The 27,659-nt window shown below is 46.5% G+C and overlaps 1 protein-coding gene and 2 long non-coding RNA genes across 15 annotated transcripts in view; 1 reads left to right on the plus strand and 2 right to left on the minus strand.

The window, feature by feature from the left end:
- AMOTL1 (angiomotin like 1) overlaps window positions 1–27,659 on the minus strand; it is a 160,771-nt gene that overhangs the window by 32,812 nt on the left and 100,300 nt on the right. For all 13 annotated transcript variants that reach the window (XM_058687429.1, XM_058687427.1, XM_058687426.1 and 10 more), the window contains 3 exons: window positions 25,023–25,314; window positions 12,188–12,332; window positions 10,766–10,855 (listed from right to left, as the gene is read on the minus strand). In XM_058687429.1, coding sequence (XP_058543412.1) covers window positions 10,766–10,855; window positions 12,188–12,332; window positions 25,023–25,314 — 527 coding nt within the window. The remainder of the gene's footprint in view (window positions 1–10,765; window positions 10,856–12,187; window positions 12,333–25,022; window positions 25,315–27,659) is intronic.
- LOC131487123 (uncharacterized) lies at window positions 4,214–5,450 on the minus strand. Its single transcript, XR_009249621.1, has 2 exons — window positions 5,036–5,450; window positions 4,214–4,797 (listed from the first exon to the last, which is right to left on the minus strand). It is a non-coding gene; the product is annotated as an uncharacterized LOC131487123 (long non-coding RNA).
- On the plus strand, window positions 25,471–26,347 carry LOC131487121 (uncharacterized). The gene is made up of 2 exons (XR_009249620.1): window positions 25,471–26,115; window positions 26,197–26,347. It is a non-coding gene; the product is annotated as an uncharacterized LOC131487121 (long non-coding RNA).

Consider the following 27,659-nt stretch of genomic DNA (forward strand, 5'->3'; position numbering starts at 1 on the left):
TTCAATATAATTTTCCTTTTTTTTTAAATGTTTATTTTTGACAGAGAAAGACAGACACAGAGAGAGACAGAGCACGAGCAGGGGAGGGGCAGAGAGACGGAGACCCAGAAACCTAAGCAGGGTCCAGGCTCTGAGCTGTCAGTACAGAGCCCGACGCGGGGCTCAAACTCACAGACTGTGAGATCATGACCTGAGCCGAAGTCAGAAGCTTAACCAACGGAGCCACCCAGGTGCCCCAATATAATTTTCTATAAATACAGTCCTCTTAAATAAAACATAATCTCTTAAAATATAATGTTCCCTACTATAGTCATTCTTCCTGTTGCATTTCAATCTTGGAAACTGTACTTACACATTTAGGTATAATTTACAGATGCTGGTTTTTTTAACCTACCTAAATTTATGACCCATGCAGCTTGCTAACTTGCTTGACTGAGTAAACACCCCTGCATCCGCTCAGCTTCCAAATGTACTGTTCGACTTGCCACTTTATTTATTTATTTTTTTACTTGAAATAAAAATGTACTGCTACTCCTGTATCATTGCTGATGGCAAAACGACAAATTCGGCAATGAATAATGCCACATAAATATAGGATACACCGGGTGTGTGGTTTTGACTGCACGCATATTTCGTGAATCAATTATAAACCAAATTTTCTCTCACCACCAGAGAACAGATGTCCGTTTCTTATTTTTGTCTTTTCTTAATATAAAAAGATGAACCACAGACACTTCTGTTTAGTGTGGCTCCCCGTGTAGAAAACATCCGTAAAACCTGGATATAACACAGACAGCAATGATGTGAATGCAGTGGAAAGGGATGCAAGCAGACACATGGGGGGAGGCGAGGGAAAGGACTACAAGGTCTACATGTGCTGGACCTTGACTGAGGTGGTTGCTACATTTCCTCACACTGTACACCTGAAATGTGTAAATTTTATTATACATATATATATATACACATTATATACTTATGTCTGTTTGAATAAAGCATTAATTATAGCATTATCAGAACATGTACATATAGAAAGCTATGGTTTTAAATGGGCCCTTTAGGGGGGGCTCCTGGGTGGCTCAGTCGGTTAAGCGTCTGACTTCGGCTCAGGTTCGTGGTTCGTGGGTTCAAGCCCCACATCAGGCTCTGTGCTGACAGCTCGGAGCCTGGAGCCTGCTTCGGATTCTGTGTCTCCCTCTCTCTCTGCCCCTCCTCCACTCATGCTCTGTCTCTCTCTGTCAAAAATAAATAAACATTAAAAAAAATTTTTTTTAATGGATGCTTTGAATGGCAGATAAGACACCAAGGCCTGGCCCAGGCGGGCATTTATGCTGAGGAAGTTGTTTTCCCTGGGGCATCAAGTGGTCCATTCTAGGACTGATCAAGGGGAAAGAAATGTGTTGCCTGCGATTACATTTTCTGCCTTCCTTATTTTTAATGGTCTAAGACCAGAGTTTCTGGACTTAAAACAAACATTTTTGTCCCCTCAAAGTTCTCTGATTCCATTGAGATTCAGCTGTATGCTCTCACTACAATTCATGGACCAAAAATAGTTTTGAAAACGAATTGTCAGGAGCTACACCGCAGAATTACCCACTGTTATGATGCTTATTTTGTATCATCTCAAGAACAAAAAGTTTAATTTCATAGATATTTTGAGATATCTTTTTTTTTAGACTCTAAGTTCTATTCTAGTCTCAATGATTCTTTTGTTTTTGTATTTGAAGAGAGATTCTGGATTATCCAACAAGGCCTTCTGTTATAACTGGCGGGCGTTCAAAGATAGATATAGAAGTCGGAAGTCCAGAATATTAATTCCACTAGTTAAAACTTACTCGAGAAGACCCAAACATTATTATCATAAGTCACGGTGCTGGGCTAAATAATTTGTGACCACATAACAATTCTAGAAAGGGACTGTTTGTCTGCCCTACTATCCCGGATTCTTCTTGAGGTAAAAATGTGAAATCTTTCATCACCCCCAGAGCCAAAAGAGATGACCTTTGCAGAAGGGGAAGAAAAAACATAACGAGGAAGCTGTAATTGTCATCGTGGTTTAGCCATTAAACACCTACGGGGCCTTGGGCAAACCACTGGACTGTGCTTGGCTGAGGTTTCTTCGTTAGTAAAACATGCAGGCTACACTCAATGTGTCCTAAAGTCACTGGGAGTCCCCCGCTGCCACCCTTCACATTACAACCTCTCTCTCCGCCTCCCAGTATATAAGAAGGGCAACCCACGCCAGCTCAGTATGTTTGGGCTCCAAACTCAGAATGACCTGGGTTCAAAACCTGTCTGCCCCACTTACCACCTTGTATGACCACGGACAAGCTACTTAACCTTCCTGTGCCTCAGGGTCCTCATCTGCAAAATACCTAGAATACAGACCTGACAGGTTGTTTGGAGGATGAAAATACGCAATGTACCTACAGAGGCTAGCAGAGTGCGTGTCACACAGTAAGTGCTCAATTAACGCGGGCAGCTGTTACTGTTCTTCCACACAGGCTGGCCTGAACCAGGACCCGCAGGACAGATTAAAGGGGGCAAACTGCACCCGTACCTGAGGATAAACTTTTAACCATCAGCTCAGCAGCCTCTGAAGACCCTGTCACTCACGGCAGCAATCAGATGGCCTTTTAATGAGCTTCGGTTCAGAGGATACATGCATTGCTCCTGACCAGATTTGTGACCTTCAAGGGTCTCTCCAAGATCTGCAGACCTCATCTCCCAGGAGGCTGCTTAGGGCAGGAATTTCTGGCACTGATGGGAAAGGCACCCCTAAGACCTCACTATCCAGGCAGTTACCTACCATTAACCACTGGCTAATCCTGCCCAGCCCTCCATCATTATCAAATTCCTGATCCTCACTGGGAGCTAAGCCTTGTGTCTGCATTTCTATGTGTCTCGGTTTATCTAAAATGATAATCATCATGCTTCCCTGATTCGGGATTAAGTAAAAGAAGACTGTGAAACTCCCAGGAAAGCAAATAACAATTACATCTTGATTTATTAGTTAGGGCAATTCACAAAGTGAGATCTAGGGAATGCTTCACGAGGGTTTCATTTTCCATGTTCCTTTTACTGAGGTTCCTTCTTTTTCTTTCCTTCCATGACTAATACCTAGGACAGAGGTCAGCACACTACGACCTATGAACCAAATCCCACAGCCTCATTCTGTAAATCAAGTTTCATTGGAACTCAGCCACACCCACGTGCTTATGGACCATCTATGGCAGCTTGCAGACTACAGGCACAGAGTGGCCAATTTTAAGCTTGGCCCCCGAGCTTAAAATTATTTACCATCTGGCCCTTTACAGAAAGAGTCTGCTGACCTGTGGCCTAGAATACAACTCGTACAGAGGAAATAGCCAATAACTGCTTAGTTAAATGAGAATCATCATCATTTTATTCAGTAGCCAACAAATATTTTAATTTTTTTTTTTTTTACATTTATTTATTTTTGAGAGACAGAAAGAGACAAGAGTGTGAGCAGGGGAGGGGCAGAGAGAGAGAGGGAGACACAGAATCAGAAGCAGGCTCCAGGCTCCGAGCTGTCAGCACAGAGCCCGACGCGAGGCTCGAACCCACAAACTGTGAGATCATGACCTAAGCCGAAGTCGGACGCTTAACCGACTGAGCCACCCAGGTGCCCCATCAACAAATATTTATTAAATGACTCTAAGTGCCAGGCACTGTACCAGGGTCTGGAGATAAATGAGCTGGGACTACAACAGTGAGGGTGACTGACAGGGCCCCAACCCTCACGCTGCATACAGTTTAGGAAGGGAAGACAGACCATGACCATCCCCACAGTTATTTATGTACAACCGTAATGGGCGTTTACAAGGGAAAAAGTACCAGGCGTGGGAGGAGGATATAAAAGGAAGACTTCACCCTATTCTCAAAGACTTCTCTGGCAATTGCCTTTTGAGCTGAGACCTGAGATCCTGGATTTCCTGGTTCTGAACTGCCAGGGAAAGTGAGGGTTTCCTGATGGCACATGAAATGCAAATGGACTTCAGCATGTTTTTCGTTTTGTGCTCAGTCCATCCGTCCATCTACATATTAGTACAAGAAACATGGACCCTAATAAAGTCAAAGACATTTGATTTTTCAGTCCCCTAACAGGAGTGCCAAGGAGCTACACGGCTTGAAAACCAACAATGTGAAACTCATAACCCACATTCAGTTGTGAGAGGCCGGTGTCACCACATGATCAAGAGGCAGTTCTTTAATCAGCTCTGGTTCTTTAAGCACAGAAAATCAGCCAAATCGAATAATGTTAATTTTCACACTTGGGGAGACTTGATTGAACATCAACAGATGCCCTGCAGCCTGGGCGTGCTGCTGGTTGTCATGTAGGTTTGAAGTTTCTCAGTGCTGCCTGTCAAGGTTGATCGAGTGGTGTGAGCATGCACATGCTCTGCTTTCCAAATTCAGCAAGGCTCGGTGAGCCACGCAGGCATTCTTTGGGAAGGCAGCCCATCGCCCTGCCCTGAAAACTGGCAGGTCCTTCCAGAGAATGCGAGTGCTGGAACTGATGGAGGACGCACAGATGCACGCGCCACAGAAGTAATGCAGGATAAATGCATTTTATAAAGTCTTTGCATTTCCCGTCACTGGTTATCCCACAGAGCTCTGTTGGTTGAATTAGATTTATTCTATTTCTTTAGAAGAAATGGAGGTACAGGGAGATTAAGCATCTATCTTCAAGTCACTGAGTTCGTTAGTGAGAGACCAGGATTCAGATCATGCAGCACCCGATCCACGATTATTTGCTTGAGCTTGTACCCACAAAACCTTTGATATTTTTTTTTTAATTTTTTTTTTAACGTTTATTTATTTTTGAGACAGAGAGAGACAGAGCATGAACGGGGGAGGGGCAGAGAGAGAGGGAGACACAGAATCGGAAGCAGGCTCCAGGCTCTGAGCCATCAGCCCAGAGCCCGACGCGGGGCTCGAACTCACGGACCGCGAGATCGTGACCTGAGCTGAAGTCGGACGCTTAACCGACTGAGCCACCCAGGCGCCCCAAAACCTTTGATATTAAGGACTGCACAGTCCTATTAAACATAGGGATCGTCTCTAAGGAGCATCGGTTAATTTAGGGCAGGACCATTTTCTCAACTTAAATGACACTGCCTTGGCAGGTTTCATGGACAAGTCCTTCCTCTTCACGCAGGCACTGATCTGTGGTGTCTGGAATGGCCTACGGATTGGTCAGCATAAACATCTGGCCAATTGCTACAAAATGGTCAACTCTCATCTCCAACACAAACACAATGGAGTAAAAGAGAAGGAGTCAAGGGAACCAAAGTCAACTCTATTAATACCAATGTTCAGGAAAAATACTATTAAATATTACTGTCCTTATTAGTAAAAGATTTCCCTTACCTGGATATCCTCCTACCTGGAAAAAAAGGAAGGAGGGAAAGAACAAGGCCAAAAGGGAATTTGAGCATTTTTAAATTGCTCCTATTCTGATAGTTCTTTTTAATAATTTGCCCAATGTCTCAAAAATAACTGAGGATAACCCAGGTTATCTCCAAACATGACTGGGAGATAGCTGAAAAGAACATTTCGATACGGATGCTCCATCAGGGGTATTTCCAGCCTAATGTTACAAGGATTTTCCACTTTTATTCATTCCCTCAATACACACTTATTGAGTGCCAGGAACATAAAAAGGTTCAAGGGCTTGTAGTGCGGGTTGGAGATGGGTACCGTGACTATTGGTAGAGAACGCCTACAGCTCTCCCACCTAGAAGAGGAGATCCATGCAAATAAATCACACCCATATGGAATGCCAGTAAACACTGCAGTAGGGGTTCAGGAGAAGCTGTGGGCACTGGCAGGCCCAGAGGAGGGGTAAACCAGTGCACCCATAACCTAACCTGTCTTTCCTAATGAAACCTGATGGGAACTCACAATACGAGGAAATGAAACCCAATGAGGATTCAGAACAATCTCCTCATGCTCTACGTGGGTCAGCTGAACCAATGTTTCTGTCATTGTAAATTCTGCTTGGTGTTTCACACAAGCCCTTGCAGGAAATACAAACATCTCAGAGGGATGTTCTTGCAGGAAATTATGGTAGTTTCTTTTATATGCTACAAAAGACAGAAAATCAAAGTACCTAAAACAGGATTTAAGAGTAAGATGATGATTACAAGACACATGGAAAACGGCAAATTACTGTTATTTCTAAAATACGTTGGTCGCACACATTATTTTTATTAATTTCCAAGCCCATGAGAATTATAAGAAAAATCAAATCCATATGGTTCTGACTTAGGTACACTCATTTTTCAACAACTTGGACAAATAACGGAGTGTTCAAAACCTTTTTTTTTTTTTTAAGAGAGGGACACCACTTAACAGCCAGAATCTAACTTACAACAGACTGAAATTTAACCAAATAGGCTCAACCTGTAGGGTCTAAAGAACCCTGGAGGGGCAGAGATAAGTTCTCGCACACCATGGGACATGACTGGTTTCATCCTGGAATAACACACATACGCCAGAGCTAACGAGCTCCCACTCAACCCGAGAACGCAGTGAGATCATCTCTACTAGTCCAGTTTCCATGGATCTAATATTTCATTTTGGGTTTTCTGGCCTAATGACATGGGAATTCTGCAGAGCTAACAATTTTCAGAGAGAAAAAACAGTTAAGCCGTTGTACTTATGGAGAAGACAGAGCTAAGAACGACGACAAACATTCCCGGGGCTCTGCCTTTGGTGGGCAGCGGCCCGCCTCTGCTGTACGTGTGTGCGCACGCGTGAGGACGTGCACAAGTGCATGTGCATGACACAGACAAATACATGAATGGGAAGACCAGGGGTCCCAGTAAGTTAAAGACGTTAAACTGGGGACAAAGAAGCCCCAGTTTCGCGCAGACAAAATAGGGATTGGCTAGATGCCCTGTTTTTCAGGAGAATTTGTTTGCAAAAATATTTAGAAAAATAAACGAGCAAACCCAGAAATCAAATAAAACTCTGAATTCCTCCAAAGACAGGGATGCAACACCATGAGGTGATAGAGAAAAACAACTTCGCGCAGTCACCAAACTCCTAAGCACTTAATTGAGTGCAGTTTTTATTTTTTTTTTTTAATTTTTATTTTTTCAACGTTTTTTATTTATTTTTTTGGGACAGAGAGAGACAGAGCATGAACGGGGGAGGGGCAGAGAGAGAGGGAGACACAGAATCGGAAACAGGCTCCAGGCTCCGAGCCATCGGCCCAGAGCCTGACGCGGGGCTCGAACTCACGGACCGCGAGATCGTGACCTGGCTGAAGTCGGACGCTTAACCGACTGCGCCACCCAGGCGCCCCGAGTGCAGTTTTTAATACCAACAGATTTCACGATCAAGGGAGGCTCAATAATCACCCTGTTTAATGTTCGTTTCAATCTGAAGAGCTACGTAGTGACCACCCTGGCAGTCCACCGAGGTCTTCATCAGTTTCCAGCTTAAGAGCAGAGAGTTCAGGCCTCAAAGGAAAACTCCCCTGGGCAGCAGAGAGATTTAGTGATCTGGCCAGGAAGGAGTTTCTCCCTCTATTATTAGAGAGAGCTTTACAGAAATCCTACTGACCAATGTACCGCAAGAATTCCTTGGGTGTTCTTGGACCTGAACTCCTAGATCCAACAAGAACACCTAGCAAAAAAAAAAAAAAAAAAAAAAAAAAAAAAAATCAAACATACCAGACTCTACTTTCCCCTTCTCTCCAGTGTCTCCATTGGCCAAGGTGTTTGTCAGGGGCTTGGCGACTTAGCCTTAGCTCGCTGGCTTGTGTTACTCAGAGAAGTCACTACTATTTGGTCTGCAGTCTTGCTTTCTCTTAGCCACGGGCTAGAATCTCAAAAGATTCATTTGAAAAGGATGGCTGCTTTTGTGTGTGCAATGCTTATAATTATGATTACTAAGCATTTAAAAAGCATTCCAGGGGCGCCTGGGTGGCTCAGTCAGTTGGGCCTCCGACTTCGACTCAGGTCATGATCTCACAGTTCCGTGGGTTCGAGCCCCACGTCGGGCTCTGTGCTGACAGCTCGGCGCCTGGAGCCCGCTTCGGATTCTGCGTCTCCCTTTCTCTCTGCCTTTCCCCTGTTCGCATCCTGTCTCTCTCTCTCTCTCAAAAATAAAACATTAAAAAAAAAACTTAAGAAGTATTCCAATAATAGAGCTTCTAAAACAATACACGGATAATGGAACACATTAATAACGATGAGGAGGGGTAGTAATTCATGCCTGCCATTCTGTGCCCACATGCTGAAGCCTGCCAGGGGGCAGTGTCCATCACCAGCCTTCTGGGCATGTCTGCCCCTACTGTTACACCTGCTCATTTAGCGAGGGGCTGCAGCATGAGATGACTCAACGTGCTCAAACCATTCCTCATAATCTAATCCCAACATGCTACTCCTGCTTTTTACTGGTAAAGGGTGACCATCCATCTTATTGCTCAGTCACCCCTTTCTCTCACGCTCTCACTGCCATTACTGAATTGGTCACCAAATCCTACTAATTTCGTCACTTACTTCTCTCTCCTCTACCCTCCATCACTATTTCTGTTTTAGTTCAGGACCTCTTGTCTAGATCCTAAAATATCTGGAAATTAGTCTTCTTACCTCTAGGTTAGTCCTTCGTGAATTTCTCCTTTACTGTGCCTCCCTAACTAGCTTCTGAAATATAATAAGCCTTGCAAACAGTGAAATCATAAACACATCTGAAGAAAACATAGGTGAATATTTTTATAATCTTGGTGAGCGACAACCATCTCTAAACATGATATAACACCTAGATGGCATAAATAAGGTGACTTAAAAAAATCTCCTGTAACATAAAGAACACTGTAATCGAAGATTAAAAAACAACTGAGGAAAATATCGGCAACATGTAGGGTACATGCTAATTTCCTTAGTTTACAAAGAGTTCTTACAACTCACTAAGAAAAAAAAAAAAACCTACCTGCAAATTTGAAATAACATCTCAAGTCCATCTCTTGCCACACCAGGCGAGGAAAAGCTAACGCAAATAATTATAAAGCTGTGATAAAGGCACAAGTGTCCTATAAAGAGTAGGCTTTGAAAACTTTGTTAGATATCCCTGCTAGCAAACCTGCTTCAAATGCCCTGATTCAATTACATTACACATCAACACTGAGATACCTTCAAGCAGTTGAAAAATGTCTCTGGACGCTCTTGTTTATGCCTTTGGAACACAGTGGAGCACGTTTGCACAGAACAAATCATTCCCTGTAAAGCTAGAGGCCCTCTTTGCCTGCGTTATTAATGTTTTAGCTTTCAGCCAGGAGGTTCAAGTCTTCAGGAACATTTCTCAGCTCACACAGCACCAAATCTTATTATTCCATCAGCACAGTCTGGGCTGGGAGGCTGGAGCTAATGCCCATCAGATGAAACTAATTGGCTTTTCCATTTTCACTTAAACTATGTGACAAAATAATATCCCCTGACAAGAAGGCAGGGTACCAGCAGGGTGACATTGCTCCCGTGACTGCCAAAGACACGCACTCCACCTAGGCACACGGTCATCCAAAAGCAAGGTGTCACAATCCTAAACGCAAATAGTACAGGTGATTTTTTTTTTTTTTTTTTTTTTAACGAAAGCTCAGATGAGATGGTATATGGACCGCACCCATTAGAGGAAATAATATTTGTTAGGAGAGCGAGTAATTCAAGATGCTGACATAGTTTTTTTTTTTTTTTTTTTTTTTAATGTAAATCTGAAACACAAGCCAATTCACCTATTGCCAGACACCCAAGGAATCGGAGGCAAAATCCCTTGACGGGGTTAAGTGTCCATTTCCCAAAACAGAATTAAAAAACTGAAGCTGAGACAAATAAGTGGAGTGGTCCCAAGAGTAAATTTGGGGGAAACAACGGAAATTGAACCCAACCAAAGAGTACTGGGAATTAGAAAATTGAACCAACTATTTCCCAGCCTTGAAAACGTAGGGCTGTACTCAGGACCCAAGCATCAGAACACCACCATTATACAAGGGATGGCCAGTGTCTGGATACACAGGACTTACTGAGACTTATGATACAGAAATAAATTTGATTTTCTAAACAGCTTAAAAAAAAAAAAAGACCTGGATTTTTACATTTCTGACATACAATGGATTTGCAGGAATTCAAACCACGACCGATGGTTTCTCGAAACCCATTTGTTTCTATCTTTTGCCTCTCGTAAAATGAATAAAATATTCTCCCAATAAAGCCAAAGGCACAGGAAGCCACTGATGATTTTATTCTGCGCTGCGCTGGGCTCAGTGGCTTTTGGAAACGGGCACCACATATGAAGATACAAGGTGAGACCCTTCGGTGACTCGATGCTGCCAGAGGCGGCCAGGCCGGAAGTGCTGAACTAAGGAGCACAGAACATGCCAGGAGGACCCAATGCCGACACGAGCCTCCTTCCCTCTCCGTGGAGCAAAAGAGTTGCGCCTGACTGAAAGTGGTGAGTGTCAGGAAAGACTGCCATGTTGCTTCTCCGGGAGGATATTAGAGAGAAACTGTAGGTCAGAAGGACAGAATACACATTGCCGAAATAAAACAAATCAACCTTGGCTTTGTCTCTGGCAGACGCAGAAGGGCCTCCTCCGAGGCCCAACAGCTCATTCACTAAATGAACGAACCAGAAGCCAACGACCTACTTACAAACCTGCTTAAAACTAGTAAGATTCTTTCCGCAGGCCCCCAGTTTTTAAGAATACCAATGTCGGGACAGATAAATGTTGGAGACTCACTCTGGGAAGCATAAAGCCCCTCTGCGGCTCTGTCTTCGTGCCCGTCGTAGTCCCTGCTGGACAGTTGCCTGTTGGCGGTCTCCAGTCGATCTGCGTGCAAAGAGGAAATGGTTACAAAGAAATGCATATGGATCTAAGACACCATCCAAACAAGAAACGACGTGGATGCCAGGAGCTGGGTATGCAGAGATGCTCAGGCAGGGGCCCCAAAGTGAGTAACTCTTGGGGAGGGGCAGTGTGCTCCCAAATACCCAAAGGAAAGTCTCCAGAGGGCACGCTGTGTGCCTTCATGCCATCTGATGTCAGGGTAGGCAGCGGCGCGAGGCAGCCGAGCACAGGTTCTGAGAACTGCATCACTCATCACTGCCTGCAAGGCCGGCAAACCTCTGTTTTGAAGTCCCTGAAAAGGGGTTAAGTCTCCTTGGCCTCAAACCCAGCCCTAGTTCTATCCCTTACCACCAGCCCTGTGGTTAGCCAGGGACAGCTGCCCGTAGCTGGGAAGCAAAAAATAGAAATAACAATTCAAGAAATACCAAACACTTTTTTAAAAAGTCAAAATGACCTAATGGATAAAGAGTCTACCTACGGAGTTCCGTGTCTGCTCAAACTGCTTGGTGAAGTCTTCACTTTTTCAGTGAAATAACTCAGAAGAAGTCTTTGTTGGACGTGCACGAGTCCCAAGACAAAAGGATTTGTAGGAATAGGAAAGGGAGGCTCTAGGTCCTGGAGACTGCCATCAGGACATTATTTTGGCAGACGAGGCAATTGAAAAATGGCTTAGTTGACTGAAAGACAAGGAAAATTTTAGGGGTTGAATCATTCTGCGGGATGGAGACTGCCAAGATCCCACTGCAGGTGGCTTCCAGCTTCCGGGGAGTTTATATGTATCTACATTTATCACAACTGTGGGCTTTTTTTTTTTTCCCTCCAAGAGGGATGCTGTCTAGCTCCATCTTCTCTACTGTATCTAGCAAGTGCGGAGCGGTGGCTTTCAAAGAATGCCACCCAATGACTCAGCCCGATGTGGGAAGGGTTGTGCATCCAAACATTCGCCTTTGCGTAGTCACAAATCACTGAGTACTTGTATTTTATTATTTTTGTAAATTTTGAAGTGATGTTTTTATTTTTATCTTACTGAATAAATTTGCCATGGACTAGCAAGTACTTTTAAAGCGGAGAAGGAGCTGCACACACACTCCCTCCCTTTCATGGGCTCGTGCACGGAGGCCACCATTTCTCAGACCCAGTGCTGCAACCCACAGCCCACAACCTACAAAGGAGAAAGGAACAATCCTGCTCTTTGAGTGCCCCTGCCCCGGGTGGTTGGACATTCCAGGACCATCAGACAGTGTGGACCTGAGGCCAGGCAGCCAGCTACAAGGGAGTCTAGGGCAGAGAGTGTGTGGGTGGGGCTGGACATGCCTCGCAGGTCTCTGTTGAAATCATGAAGTCTTCGGATCTCGCCTTCCAGTTTGTTTCTCATCGCCTTGTCCAGCGATTCTCGCTTGGTAGTAGACTTGACCAGGCTCTCATAGGCTTCTGAAATCCTCTGAAGCTCTTTTTCAAACTGAAAGAAAGAAGTGGCATGAAAGTCGGATTCCTGGCATGCCCACGGGTGCCTCTGTGACACTGATTCTTCAGCATTCCGAGTGCGAATGGCTCTGTCTTGGGTGCAGTCTGCCTGCCCCTCCAGTCGCACACCTCCCCAAATGCGTAATCGGTTCCACTCCCCCTCTGCCCTCTAAGGGCCACGTTAGGACCCTGTAAACAGCAGGTTCACAAGGCTGGCTGGACTGCCTAATGTCACCTTGTAGAAGTTTCTCTGTACACTTACCAGGAAGGGGTGAATGTAAACATAACTTCAACCTCCTATATTTTGTATGGCAATTTGCAACTATTTTTCTTCTTCTCACTTTAGGTAAGGGAAAAGTATTCATGTACAGAAAAACTAAAGGGCCACAGCTAGAACCCACATTTCCAGGCTACAAGTGCAGTGGTCTTCCAGAGCCCCTCCTACCTGGCCCCAAAGGAACATCAAATCCACGCAAGGAGAGGCATCATTACTCAGCATGTTGACCCCTTTGTCTATGAACTTACCCGCATAAGGACAAAGGACTCGGATCTAATCATATACAGATGCACCACAGGAAACCTCTTTATGTGAAGGAATTGAAAGATACGGGGTTAAAACCATTCTTTTTCCATTTTTCAAGAAGTCAAGAGGTGTGCCTTTAATCTCGGGCGCAGGTAAATCTATAACAAGTAGCCGTACCTGCTCTAACAGGAGTCTCCTCTAACAGCATGCTTTCCAGGTAGATGTCAACAACCCCCATTTTATTGCTGTGTAACATGCACGCAGGAGAAGGGAACACGGAACCTTGATGAACTGCTGCTCCGAGTCAGAAGAAGCAGAGGCCCAGTGGGGAGGGCTGAAGCACTAGCGCCCCTCACTGGGCACCAAGAGACCTGCATTGTGTTTTCGGTCCCTTCACACGAGACCTGTGTCACCATGAGCCAGGCACCCTAACTGCCGGTACCTCAGCTGCTCTGATCAGAAAGTCCCTGCTGGGACCCCTGTAAATAATGCACGTCCTGACATTACAGACATCTCTCGCACATTTTCGATGTGTCCTTGTGCCAAGGATACAGAAATTAGTAAGATAATTCCCGGTCTTTGGGAGCTCAGTCTAGTGTCGGCCTTTCCCCAGGCACGTGCACTTCTCCAACGCAATGGGAACTGGGGGGGGGGGGGGGGGGGTGGTTCTGTAATGCTCTGACAGCCTAGCGATAAAGTCATTAATTCTGCAGGGGTGAGAAATGGTTTCTTTAAAAAAGATATCAGATGGGGCGCCTGGGTGGCGCAGTCGGTTAAGCATCCGACTTCAGCCAGGTCACGATCTCGCGGTCTGTGAGTTCGAGCCCCGCGTCAGGCTCTGGGCTGATGGCTCGGAGCCTGGAGCCTGTTTCCGATTCTGTGTCTCCCTCTCTCTCTGCCCCTCCCCCATTCATGCTCTGTCTCTCTCTGTCCCAAAAATAAATAAAAAACGTTGAAAAAAAAAAAAAAAATTTAAAAAAGATATCAGAGAAAATGCCGCTTAAAATGAGTCTTGAAGGATGCACAGGGTTTGCCCAAGCAGAAAAGGCCAAATGGCTTTGGCGTTGTGGTCAGAAGACAGGGCGTGAGCCACAGCACAGGGCCACAAAAGAAAGTGCATGTCTCTGACATGACAGGTAGTCCAGGGATGACAGCCAGACATGAGGACGGGAGCTAGTCCCGAAGGAAGGACTTCAGGGGTGAGGGGGAATTACAGGGATAAAGAGGGTTGGGGAACGGAGGGGTATCTAAGCAGCTGGGCAGCATGACTTTATCTGAGGCTTTATAGAGATACAAAAAGGAGAGGGGGTGGGGGGGGAGATGGGGGGTGAGGAGAGTGTAGGGAGAGGAAACAGGAGAAAACAAGTCCAGGTAAGAAGCTAACGTAAATAGTTCAATGACAGATGACAAGGGTAGGGAACTATGACAACTGAAAAGACAAATTCCAATGACACTGAGGAGTGGAGTCAACAGGGCACAGGGAGTGGTCGGGATGGCAAAGGAGAAGGAAATCAAAGACAACGTAGACATTCAGATCTGGGAAGACAGAGTAATAAGACTTAACCAAAGTAAGTGATTCTAAGAGAAACGGGCTTAGCAAAGCCAAGGAAAGCGGCCTGGTTTGGGAGGCACCGACCTCCCTGCAGAACAGCAGGCAAGGATTTCCAGGTAGCAGGTAGAGATGCAGGTCTGGGAGCCCGGAGAGCGGCTGGCTCGCTGGGTCCCGATGACAGCTGATGTCATACAGCGGGGACGACTTAGGGAGATTGACAGAAGATGACAGGGCCAAGGAGGGGGCGTCAACCCTGTGCAGTACGTGGGGCAGAGGAGCCACTGGACAGGAATGAAGCTGGGGGTGCCACAATCTTTCGAAGAGAGAACGTGGTCGGTGCCCCAGAGGTTACAATGGAGCCGAGAAGGCAACGTCCGAGAAGAGGCCAGTGAAGAGGTGTGGAGAGCATCAGGGCTTCTGTGGGACGGAGGAGCCAAATGCCAAGGCCCCTCTGGGCACCGTGTTATTCTCCCAAAGGCCTCCAGCTACCAGAGTCGATTCTCTCAGAGTCCCCTCATTTTAATAGGCCTTTCTGTTTCTTCCCAAGATCTCCTGTTTCTTCCCAAGATCTTTCCCAAGATCTTCCCAAGATCTTCCCAAGATCTTCTTCCCAGATCTCCTGAACTGTTGGGAATGTGGCAGCCAGAGAAGAGCACATCCTGACTCCTGTTCCTAGCCCTCCCCCAAATCATGTTCCTCCCTTTTAATTTTGTTTGCAGAAGAGTTGGCTTTGAAACATGTCACCATTTCTATGCTAATTTCATCTATAAAAGATGGCCTTTGTTTTCAGACAGATGGGCATGCCTCAGGGACCGTCCCCTTGAGGGCCAGAGGGCATCACCTAGTGCTGGGAAGCCTAGGGCAGCATAGACCCTGAGGGAGGCATCCCCCCTGAGGTGCTCAGTGCTTCAAGTCCAGGACAACGAAGAAGTCAAGCCAGAAACTGTCCTCAACTACACCGGCCACTGGAACTTCGCTCTAGCTGATTTCACAGACTTCCATCTGCAGGGTTCATCTGACTGGAATTCGGTTGTGCACGTGTATTTTACATCCCCGATTTCACTGTCAGCTCCTCGAGTGCAGAAAATAAGCCCTTACCGCCCTAAAACTCTGCCCTGCCCACGACAAAAATACAGACTGATCAATTAATCTTTAAATGTTGTAAGTTCCCAAAGACAGACTTGGGCACTGATGAACCATACCCGATCGTGGATTCTTTCCTTTCACTGAAAGAGCTGCCCTCTGCATACTATAAAAGGAAACTAACTGCAGGATCCCTGTGACAGCATGGTTTGCTATTTTAAATACTAAAACAATGAAGAACTGGGATACGGTTAACTTGACTATAGCTACCAAGTGAGAAAGGGTAAGGGTTTCAGTTCAGTACAAGGTATTTCCTGATGGAGACGTTAGTCTCCTTCAGTGTGGTGAGGGAGGACAGAGCTATGACTCCATGTAGGAAGTTTAAGAGATGCAGCTTTTGATTCCACATAAGGGATTATTTCCTAACTACGTTTTCCAGAAGGATGCCCGGTAGGGAGCTTCTCTCCTCTGTAGGCATTCAAGTAAAAAATGAGAGCTCTCCTTTCAGGCACATGAAGCAAGGATTCCTCAAGAGTGGGAAGCTAGACTAGAATCATTTTAAGAATTTTAAGTCTAAAGCTCTATGATTTGACTGCACACTCCTTCAGAATGGGAACCCCATACCCACCGTGTCCAGAACATCTGAATCCCCCTGATATTTGTTAAAGATAAAGGGAAGGTTGGGAGTTCTGGAAGATGGCGGCGTAGGAGGACGCTGGGCTCACCGCGCGTCCTGCTAATCACTTAGATTCCACCTACACCTGCCTAAAGAACCCAGAAAACCGCCAGAGGATTAGCAGAAAGGAGTCTCCGGAGCCAAGCGCAGACGAGAGGCCCACGGAAGAGGGTAGGAAGGGCGGCGAGGCGGTGCGCGCTCCACGGACTGGCGGGAGGGAGCCGGGGCGGAGGGGCGGCTCGCCGGCCAAGCAGAGCCCCCGAGTCGGGCTGGCAAAAGCGGAGGGGCCGGACGGACTGTGTTCTGACAGCAAGCGCGACTTAGCGTCTGGGAGGTCATAAGTTAACAGCTCTGCTCAGAAAGCGGGAAGGCTGGAGGACAAAGGGAGGGAGAGCTGCTGAGCCCCCGGACGGACGGCAGAGCTCAGCTTGGCGGGGAACAAAGGCGCTCGCCAGCGCCATCTCCCCCGCCCATCCCCCAGCCAAAATCCCAAAGAGAACCAGTTCCTGCCAGGGAACTTGCTCGCTCCGCGCAAACACCCAACTCTGTGCTTCTGCGGAGCCAAACCTCCGGCAGTGGATCTGACTCCCTCCCGCTGCCACAGGGCCCCTCCTGAAGTGGATCACCTAAGGAGAAGTGAGCTAAGCCTGCCCCTCCCGCCCCCGTGCACCTTGCCTACCCACCCCAGCTAATACGCCAGATCCCCAGCACCACAAGCCTGGCAGTGTGCAAGTAGCCCAGACGGGCCACGCCACCCCACAGTGAATCCCGCCCCTAGGAGAGGGGAAGAGAAGGCACTCACCAGTCTGACTGTGGCCCCAGCGGTGGGCTGGGGGCAGACATCAGGTCTGACTGCGGCCCCACCCACCAACTCCAGTTATACACCACAGCACGGGGAAGTGCCCTGCAGGTCCTCACCGCTCCAGGGACTATCCAAAATGACCAAACGGAAGAATTCCCCTCAGAAGAATCTCCAGGAAATAACAACAGCTAATGAACTGATCAAAAAGGATCTAAATAATATAACAGAAAGTGAATTTAGAATAATAGTCATAAAATTAATCGCTGGGCTTGAAAACAGTATACAGGACAGCAGAGAATCTCTTGCTACAGAGATCAAGGGACTAAGGAACAGTCACGAGGAGCTGAAAAACGCTTTAAACGAAATGCAAAACAAAATGGAAACCACCACGGCTCGGATTGAAGAGGCAGAGGAGAGAATAGGTGAACTAGAAGATAAAGTTATGGAGAAAGAGGAAGCTGAAAGAAAGAGAGATAAAAAAATCCAGGAGTATGAGGGGAAAATTAGAGAACTAAGTGATACACTAAAAAGAAATAATATACGCATAATTGGTATCCCAGAGGAGGAAGAGAGAGGGAAAGGTGCTGAAGGGGTACTTGAAGAAATTATAGCTGAGAACTTCCCTGAACTGGGGAAGGAAAAAGGCATTGAAATCCAAGAGGCACAGAGAACTCCCTTCAGACGTAACTTGAATCGATCTTCTGCACGACATATCATAGTGAAACTGGCAAAATACAAGGATAAAGAGAAAATTCTGAAAGCAGCAAGGGATAAACGTGCCCTCACATATAAAGGGAGACCTATAAGACTCGTGACTGATCTCTCCTTTGAAACTTGGCAGGCCAGAAAGGCTTGGCACGATATCTTCAGTGTGCTAAACAGAAAAAATATGCAGCCGAGAATCCTTTATCCAGCAAGTCTGTCATTTAGAATAGAAGGAGAGATAAAGGTCTTCCCAAACAAACAAAAACTGAAGGAATTTGTCACCACGAAACCAGCCCTACAAGAGATCCTAAGGGGGATCCTGTGAAACAAAGTACCAGAGACATCACTACAAGCATAAAACATACAGACATCACAATGACTCTAAACCCGTATCTTTCTATAATAACACTGAATGTAAATGGATTAAATGCGCCAACCAAAAGACATAGGGTATCAGAATGGATAAAAAAACAAGACCCATCTATTTGCTGTCTACAAGAGACTCATTTGAGATCTGAGGACACCTTTAGATTGAGAGTGAGGGGATGGAGAACTATTTATCATGCTACTGGAAGCCAAAAGAAAGCTGGAGTAGCCATACTTATATCAGACAAACTAGACTTTAAATTAAAGGCTGTAACAAGAGATGAAGAAGGGCATTATATAATAATTACAGGGTCTATCCATCAGGAAGAGCTAACAATTATAAATGTCTATGCCCCAAATACCGGAGCCCCCAGATATATAAAACAGTTACTCATAAACATAAGCAACCTTATTGATAAGAATGTGGTCATTGCAGGGGACTTTAACACCCCACTTACAGAAATGGATAGATCATCTAGACACACAGTCAATAAAGAAACAAGGGCCCTGAATGATACATTGGATCAGATGGACTTGACAGATATATTTAGAACTCTGCATCCCAAAGCAACAGAATATACTTTCTTCTCGAGTGCACATGGAACATTCTCCAAGATAGATCATATACTGGGTCACAAAACAGCCCTTCATAAGTTTACAAGAATTGAAATTATACCATGCATACTTTCAGACCACAATGCTATGAAGCTTGAAATCAACCACAGGAAAAAGTCTGGAAAACCTCCAAAAGCATGGAGGTTAAAGAACACCCTACTAACGAATGAGTGGGTCAACCAGGCAATTAGAGAAGAAATTAAAAAATATATGGAAACAAACGAAAACGAAAATACAACAATCCAAACTCTTTGGGACGCAGCGAAGGCAGTCCTGAGAGGAAAATACATTGCAATCCAGGCCTATCTCAAGAAACAAGAAAAATCCCAAATACAAAATCTAACAGCACACCTAAAGGAAATAGAAGCAGAACAGCAAAGGCAGCCTAAACCCAGCAGAAGAAGAGAAATCATAAAGATCAGAGCAGAAATAAACAATATAGAATCTAAAAAAACTGTAGAGCAGATCAACGAAACCAAGAGTTGGTTTTTTGAAAAAATAAACAAAATTGACAAACCTCTAGCCAGGCTTCTCAAAAAGAAAAGGGAGATGACCCAAATAGATAAAATCATGAATGAAAATGGAATTATTACAACCAATCCCTCAGAGATACAAACAATTATCAGGGAATACTATGAAAAATTATATGCCAACAAATTGGACAACCTTGAAGAAATGGACAAATTCCTAAACACCCACACTCTTCCAAAACTCAATCAGGAGGAAATAGAAAGCTTGAACAGACCCATAACCAGCGAAGAAATTGAATCGGTTATCAAAAATCTCCCAACAAATAAGAGTCCAGGACCAGATGGCTTCCCAGGGGAGTTCTACCAGACGTTTAAAGCAGAGATAATACCTATCCTTCTCAAGCTATTCCAAGAAATAGAAAGGGAAGGAAAACTTCCAGACTCATTCTATGAAGCCAGTATTACTTTGATTCCTAAACCAGACAGAGACCCAGTAAAAAAAGAGAACTACAGGCCAATATCCCTGATGAATATGGATGCAAAAATTCTCAATAAGATACTAGCAAATCGAAATCAACAGCATATAAAAAGAATTATTCACCATGATCAAGTGGGATTCATTCCTGGGATGCAGGGCTGGTTCAACATTCGCAAATCGATCAACGTGATACATCACATTAACAAAAAAAAAGAGAAGAACCATATGATCCTGTCAATCGATGCAGAAAAGGCCTTTGACAAAATCCAGCACCCTTTCTTAATAAAAACCCTTGAGAAAGTCGGGATAGAAGGAACATACTTAAAGATCATAAAAGCCATTTATGAAAAGCCCACAGCTAACATCATCCTCAATGGGGAAAAACTGAGAGCTTTTTCCCTGAGATCAGGAACACGACAGGGATGCCCACTCTCACCGCTGTTGTTTAATATAGTGCTGGAAGTTCTAGCATCAGCAATCAGACAACAAAAGGAAATCAAAGGCATCCAAATTGGCAAAGATGAAGTCAAGCTTTCACTTTTTGCAGATGACATGATATTATACATGGAAAATCCGATAGACTCCACCAAAAGTCTGCTAGAACTGATACATGAATTCAGCAAAGTTGCAGGATACAAAATCAATGTACAGAAATCAGTTGCATTCTTATACACTAACAATGAAGCAACAGAAAGACAAGTAAAGAAACTGATCCCATTCACAATTGCACCGAGAAGCATAAAATACCTAGGAATAAATCTAACCAAAGATGTAAAAGATCTGTATGCTGAAAACTATAGAAAGCTTATGCAGGTAATTGAAGAAGATATAAAGAAATGGAAAGACATTCCCTGCTCATGGATTGGAAGAATAAATATTGTCAAAATGTCAATACTACCCAAAGCTATCTACACATTCAATGCAATCCCAATCAAAATTGCACCAGCATTCTTCTTGAAACTAGAACAAGCAATCCTAAAATTCATATGGAACCACAAAAGGCCCCGAATAGCCAAAGTAATTTTGAAGAAGAAGACCAAAGCAGGAGGCATCACAATCCCAGACTTTAGCCTCTACTACAAAGCTGTCATCATCAAGACAGCATGGTATTGGCATAAAAACAGACACATAGACCAATGGAATCGAATAGAAACCCCAGAACTAGACCCACAAACGTATGGCCAACTCATTTTTGACAAAGCAGGAAAGAACATCCAATGGAAAAAAGACAGTCTCTTTAACAAATGGTGCTGGGAGAACTGGACAGCAACATGCAGAAGGTTGAAACTAGACCACTTTCTCACACCATTCACAAAAATAAACTCAAAATGGATAAAGGACCTGAATGTGAGACAGGAAACCATCAAAACCTTAGAGGAGAAAGCAGGAAAAGACCTCTCTGACCTCAGCCGTAGCAATCTCTTACTCGGCACATCCCCAAAGGCAAGGGAATTAAAAGCAAAAGTGAATTACTGGGACCTTATGAAGATAAAAAGCTTCTGCACAGCAAAGGAAACAACCAACAAAACTAAAAGGCAACCAACGGAATGGGAAAAGATATTTGCAAATGACACATCGGACAAAGGGCTAGTATCCAAAATCTATAAAGAGCTCATCAAACTCCACACCCAAAAAACAAATAACCCAGTGAAGAAATGGGCAGAAAACATGAATAGACACTTCTCTAAAGAAGACATCCGGATGGCCAACAGGCACATGAAAAGATGTTCAACGTCGCTCCTCATCAGGGAAATACAAATCAAAACCACACTCAGATACCACCTCACGCCAGTCAGAGTGGCCAAAATGAAGAAATCAGGAGACTATAGATGCTGGAGAGGATGTGGAGAAACGGGAACCCTCTTGCACTGTTGGTGGGAATGCAAATTGGTGCAGCCGCTCTGGAAAGCAGTGTGGAGGTTCCTCAGAAAATTAAAAATAGACCTACCCTATGACCCAGCAATAGCACTGCTAGGAATTTATCCAAGGGATACAGGAGTACTGATGCATAGGGGCACTTGTACCCCAATGTTTATAGCAGCACTCTCAACAATAGCCAAATTATGGAAAGAGCCTAAATGTCCATCAACTGATGAATGGATAAAGAAATTGTGGTTTATATACACAATGGAATACTACGTGGCAATGAGAAAGAATGAAATATGGCCTTTTGTAGCAACGTGGATGGAACTGGAGAGTGTGATGCTAAGTGAAATAAGCCATACAGAGAAAGACAGATACCATATGGTTTCACTCTTATGTGGATCCTGAGAAACGTAACAGAAACCCATGGGGGAGGGGAAGGGAAAAAAAAAAAAAAAAGAGGTTAGAGTGGGAGAGAGCCAAAGCATAAGAGACTGTTAAAAACTGAGAACAAACTGAGGGTTGATGGGGGGTGGGAGGGAGGGCAGGGTGGGTGATGGGTATTGAGGAGGGCACCTTTTGGGATGAGCACTGGGTGTTGTATGGAAACCAATTTGACAGTAAATTTCATATATTAAAAAATAAATAAATTAATTTAAAAAAAAATAAATAAATAAATCACTGTTAAAAAAAAAAAAAAAAAAAAAAAGATGAAGGGAAGGTTGGACAGGCTATGCAAACACCTGGGCTAGTGATGGTCCGAGTACGATCCTCTGAACACAGCCCTGGGTTTGCCTTCACAGCGCCTATTTTCCCTTCCAGCTGGATGTCAGGAAGCTCTTAGGCCAAGCCGCAGAGCCCCTGAAAGCACACAGAGAGACGCTTGCCCCAGGAACAGAACTATGAGCAGTGTGAGAAGCCCGGAGAAAATCTCAGCCACTCCAAGCTCTAGATACTGGTGTTTCCCTGTGCCCCTTCATATGCACAGTCCAGAGACCCACAGGACAAAGACTGGCCTTCCGTGCAAGCGGCAGATGGCCCAGTCAAAGCCACCGCTACTGTGCTGAGAAAAGAGGGTCTCCCCTAAAGCAAGCCTGGGGGAGCCATAAATACCTGGCCCTTTCCCTTCAAATGCCCATCTGTGCCCTGACGGCTTCTGAGGCCAACCCTCTCAACAGCCCACAGTCTAGTCCTGCTAGAAACTCTGTCCATTAATTAGGTTTCAGGGAAACCGGGAGGAAAGAGAAGCAAAATGAGCGACCCAAAGGAAAAACTAAAAACAGCCACTCTTTCTGGGGGTCCTCAACCATCATTCCAACACCAACAGCGATAATCACCACCTTGCGCCTCTCTGGAAACAGGGGCTTCCTATCTAGGCCGCGCTCCGACAGGCTCTGCGTTTAGTTGTTCTTCCCTGCTGTGTTCCTGGCACGGGATGCAGAGGGTAAGCCCTGTAATTAAAAATTCATCTATTTCTGGTTTTGCCCTTACAATGAATCTCTGCGAGCGCTCTCAACGCTGTGAGGGCCCCGGGATGGATGTTCCTGTCGGCACAGGGCGCCCACATCCTCCGGCACAGTTCGTGTCTCCACCCAAAGCTGGGTCATCCTCACTGCCAAGTGAGGTCGTCACCTCATCCAACAGTCCTCTCCCCAGGCCTGCTGACACACAGCCGAGCAGTGCGGCCGATGCGGAGGCAACACCTGGGGCAAGGTCGGCCTCGGGCACACAAGCCACGAAATGTTAAGGTGCAGATTGCAGGCAGCCCTTGTGTCTCTCAGTCCCCGTTGTTGACAACAGCTGGGGAACTCGTGACGAATACGGCAAGTATCCACCAAAATCTGGGTGTTCAAACTGGCAATTCCAGTTTGACACATGGCTGATTAAGGGCACGTAATAATTATAGAACCATTTACAATATTCAAGGGACTGAAGGAGTTTTGAGTTCCAGAAAGGAAACAGCTTTTGTTTTTCCTTTCTTGGTCATCAGAATCCTTTTGGCTGCAAAGTTTAATAATCACCCCCTGTGCAGGGAAACTGAGTCACCGGGAGATTGATTTTGTTTTTCAAAACAGAAATGTGCGCTGAAATCAAGAAAGAGATGTGCGTGGGGCACCTGGGTGGCTCAGTTGGTTGAGCGTCCGACTCTTGATTTTGGCTCAGGTCATGACGCCAGGGTCATGGGATTGAGCCCTGCTGAAGGTTCTCTTTCTCTGTCTCCCTCCCTCTGCCCCTCTGCCTCTCTCTCTCTCTCTAAATCTCTAAAGTAAACTAAAAAAACAAAACAAACAAACAAAAAAAAAACCCACAAAGATCTTCACGCGAAAAGACCCAGAACTAAACTGCCCTCAGCTGGGTCTGCGTAACTCCTGGACATGTCTGCCATACGGCTTCGTTGGGGAGAAGAATTCTTATTTCCCAGGAGGGGCTGAGTAGCTCCTTCCCCGTGTTCGATGCACCCGGAAGGAAGCTGCCCCAGGACGTGTCAGACACAAGTTTGGGCCTGAACAGTGACGTACAACCAAGGCCACGAGACAGCATGCTGGTTTCCCAGCTTTTACGGTCCGAGCAGGGTGGGAGTGAGGCCGCCACCTTCAGGCAGCCCATTTGTTTTTGGCTCTCATCTTCTCCCTTCAGGAAAGGCATCCGGAGCTCTCTGGACCAAGTCTGGTCTTGACTCCAGGGAGCTCCAGACCTCTTCAGTGCAAGCTCTGCACAAACGTGCTGGGGCAGATTCTGTCTGTGAACATTTGCACCATCAAACCCACTGCTCCCCACTGGGTACCGCCAGGAAATCAGAGGCACCCACTACTCTGAAAACCGGACCAGCGACAAAGACTCCGCCTTACCTGAGAGGTGAACGTTAAATGGGCCAACCGGCAGCATTAACTGACATATGGAACCAAACGGCAAGGCTCCTGCAGTCAGGCAGGGTTTCTATTCCTACCTTTTCTATTTATAAAAGCCCCTGATTGTCCAGGACAGAGCCAGGTACTCAGACTCTTACAAGATCACTTCTACCACACATGCCCCCTCGCCTCCAAAAAGGAAGCTAGTGCCCTGTGGCTCTGCTACGCTAAAACATCCTATTGCCCTTTGCCCCTTCACCTCTTCTGTTCTACCACAAGCATTTCTGGTGCTGACACATGGGGGTGGGCGGTCACCATGAAATCACTGCCTACCACAGTTCATCTTGCATAAAGTCTTCCTGACTGTGGCTCTCGGCATAAAGCCCTAAGAATGAAGGCGGCCACACCCTCTAATATTCCCGCTGTCCTCCTGGGGAAATACTACCCACCTCTGAGTCCCAGGTCCAGGGCCACCCTCACTGTACCTTCTATAACCACCTGACACCCTACAGCAGGTGTTAGCTTAGGCAACCCTCCCCCTTTTGGACGGTAAGTTCCTCCAAGGCAGGGCCTGTGTCCTCTTTATTCGTCTCCCTAAAGCTTTGCACAGTGCCTGGAATACACGGGGGTCGCTGCTGGCGAGTCAAGCAGCGGGGAAACAACTCTGTCCCTTCCCCTCTCCTTCCCTCCGGAAGTCACCTACCTTATGGAGCTTGTCGGCATTGTCGTAGTAACCCTGAAGCTCCTGGTGCAGCACGCGGTTCTCCTCCGTCAGGATCTCCACCATCTGCTGGGCTCGCTCCACGATGGCGAACGCGTCCGGCCCGAGCTGCTGGCTGGGGGAGGCGGCGGGCGGGGGCTGCGGGGCCGCCAGGGTCATGGGCAGCGCGAGCGGCACGGACACGGAGTGCAGCGGCCCGCCGGCGGAGGGGTTCTGGGAAGACATCGGGCTGTGCGGCTGCACTGTCGACGGGAAAGGGAGCTGGCAGGGGCGGCTGCAAGGGAAGTGGACACCGGTCATCACACCCGAGAAACAGGGGAGCAGGGGGGCGGGGCGGGGCGGGGGGGGGGGGGGGAGTCACAAAAGGACGCGTCCTAGCGACTGGCCTGGGCTACCAGAGGCCATCAGCGCACATCTGGGTGCTGGCGCCAGTAGAGCAGGTTGGGTCCTTCAGCCACAGGCATTTAATGCGTTCTCCCTCTAATCAGCACTGTTTTGGTCACGGCGGATACAAGGTCCCTGCTCTCGTGAGGCTTACATGTTCGGGGACAAGCTGATCCGCCAGGTATAGCAGAATAATGTGACTGTGAGTGGCTACGTGCCTAGTTCGTACAGAGAGGTCAGGGAGGGAGACGTGGGTGCTTGCGTTGAAGTCTGAATGACAGATAAGAAGGACCCTGGGGAAAGGAGGAGGAAAAGGAGTCTCCCAGGTAGGGGGATCAGCTAGGGCACGGGGCCCAGGTCAGGATTTAGCATAGGCACCAATGAGTACGAAAGAGAGCGCACATGCAAATACCGAGTACAGTCTGCAAGTAGTGTGAGATACCACCAGAGCCACGAGCAAAGGCCTTTGTCAGCCAAGGCCAGCCCTTGGTGTAGACCGCGGCCGCAGAGGAGCTGCCCCACTGACTGGTCTGCAGATGGGATGCAGTGGCAAAATGCACGAAGGGCGCCCGCAGGGAGGCCTGAGCGTGGTCTAGGTGAGAACCATGAAGTCTCACAGGGCAGCAGCGGCAGAGAAATCATGGATGGATTGGGGATATGGCTGGATAAATCATGGACAGGGAGACAGAAGGTGAGGAAAATTTAAAAATTACTCCTGGGGGTGCCTGGGTGGCTCAGTCGGTTAAGCATCTGGCTCTTGATTTCTGCTCAGGTCATGATCTCACAGTTCGTAGGTTCGAGCCCCGCATTGGACTCCTGGCTGACAGCATGCAGCTTGCTTGGGACTCTCTCTCTCTGCCTCCGCCCCTGCCCCTCTCATGCTGTCTCTCTCTCTCAACATAAATAAAGGTTAAAAAACATTACTCCTAGATTTGGGGCTTTACACAAATGGACAGAGGTACCATCTGGCGAAATGGACAAGTCTTGGGGAAGGGACAAATCTTTTGTTTTGATTTGCCAGGGTGAGGAGGTCTGGGGATCTTAGCCATGTAATAAAGATAGTTCCAAGCCCAGGCACTAGCTTATCTGAAATCTTGGGCTGCCCTCTCTGACTTCACTCCCTGACAATCCCCTCCTCACTTCTCTGTTCCGTAAGAATCATCGCATTTTCTCTCAGCCGAAGCCAAGGGCTCCTACCAACAACTCACGCAGGTATTAGCACCAAAGATAGTCATGGTGGCCAGTTCTCCAACTACGGCTGTCTCTCTTCTGCAGACTCGGGAAGACAAGTTTTCTTGTTGACCTCCCTAACCTTTAGGATTCAGTCTGGGAACTGGAGTGAGCAGAATGGTCAGCAACCCTAAACCACCCACATTCTGTATCACAGGGCAGAGTCCTCTGGAGATCCCGCTACTTTCCAATCCTTGACACTCAGCCCCTGTCACCTCCCCTTATTCCTGGCCAGCCGGAGCCAAAGCCCCCACTTTCCCCAGGAGACTGTGTGGCCTTCTATTTTCCTTTGAGGTATACTTGCTGGAATGTTTTTGGACCCTGTCAGTCTCCGTGCCGCTTATTTTGTAAGCGTATCGTACAGTCAGGAGCCCTCTGAACGCCGACTCCTGGCACCTAAATGTCAAACTCTAGAAGAAAATTTGAGAAGGGCCACCTTAGCCCTCCCTGCACGGATATGCAGACGCTCGTAAAGACGACCTCAGAAGAAATGCAGGAGAGCCCGACAACGTGACCTACCACAGGCCTCGCTTTGGTAACAAACACCAGAGCCTCGCACCTAGGCTCGGGAGGGATTGCCCAACTAGGTTTCCTTATGCCTTCAGTCAGGAAGCCCCTTCCATTTCCTGTTGAAATGGCTGGGATCTGAGTTCTGCAACGCCTGGTGGAGAACGATGGAGCTCAGTTGGGTTCTTTATTCCTTAAGCGGGCTCCACCTTCCAGCCATCCTCGGAGTTCAGAAGGAGTGTTGTCACGGGGGGGATGTAAACCACCCCTCCTCCCTCCCTCTCCATACCTGTGACATAACTACCTGCCCATCTCTTCAGAAATAAAACGCTTCGGCGTTTTGATGAATTTGTGCCCCTTCCACAATGAAGCGTGTATATGACTTTGTCCTGTGTGTATGAGGTCCAACTCCATGGCAAGAGTGGAAAGGCTCTGAGTGTCATACTCCCTTCCCGCTTCATCCAAGGCAAGGGACACATGTGGAGTGTCTCCTTGGAG

Source organism: Neofelis nebulosa, chromosome 10 (assembly GCF_028018385.1).
Source record: "Neofelis nebulosa isolate mNeoNeb1 chromosome 10, mNeoNeb1.pri, whole genome shotgun sequence".
NCBI lineage: Eukaryota > Metazoa > Chordata > Mammalia > Carnivora > Felidae > Neofelis > Neofelis nebulosa.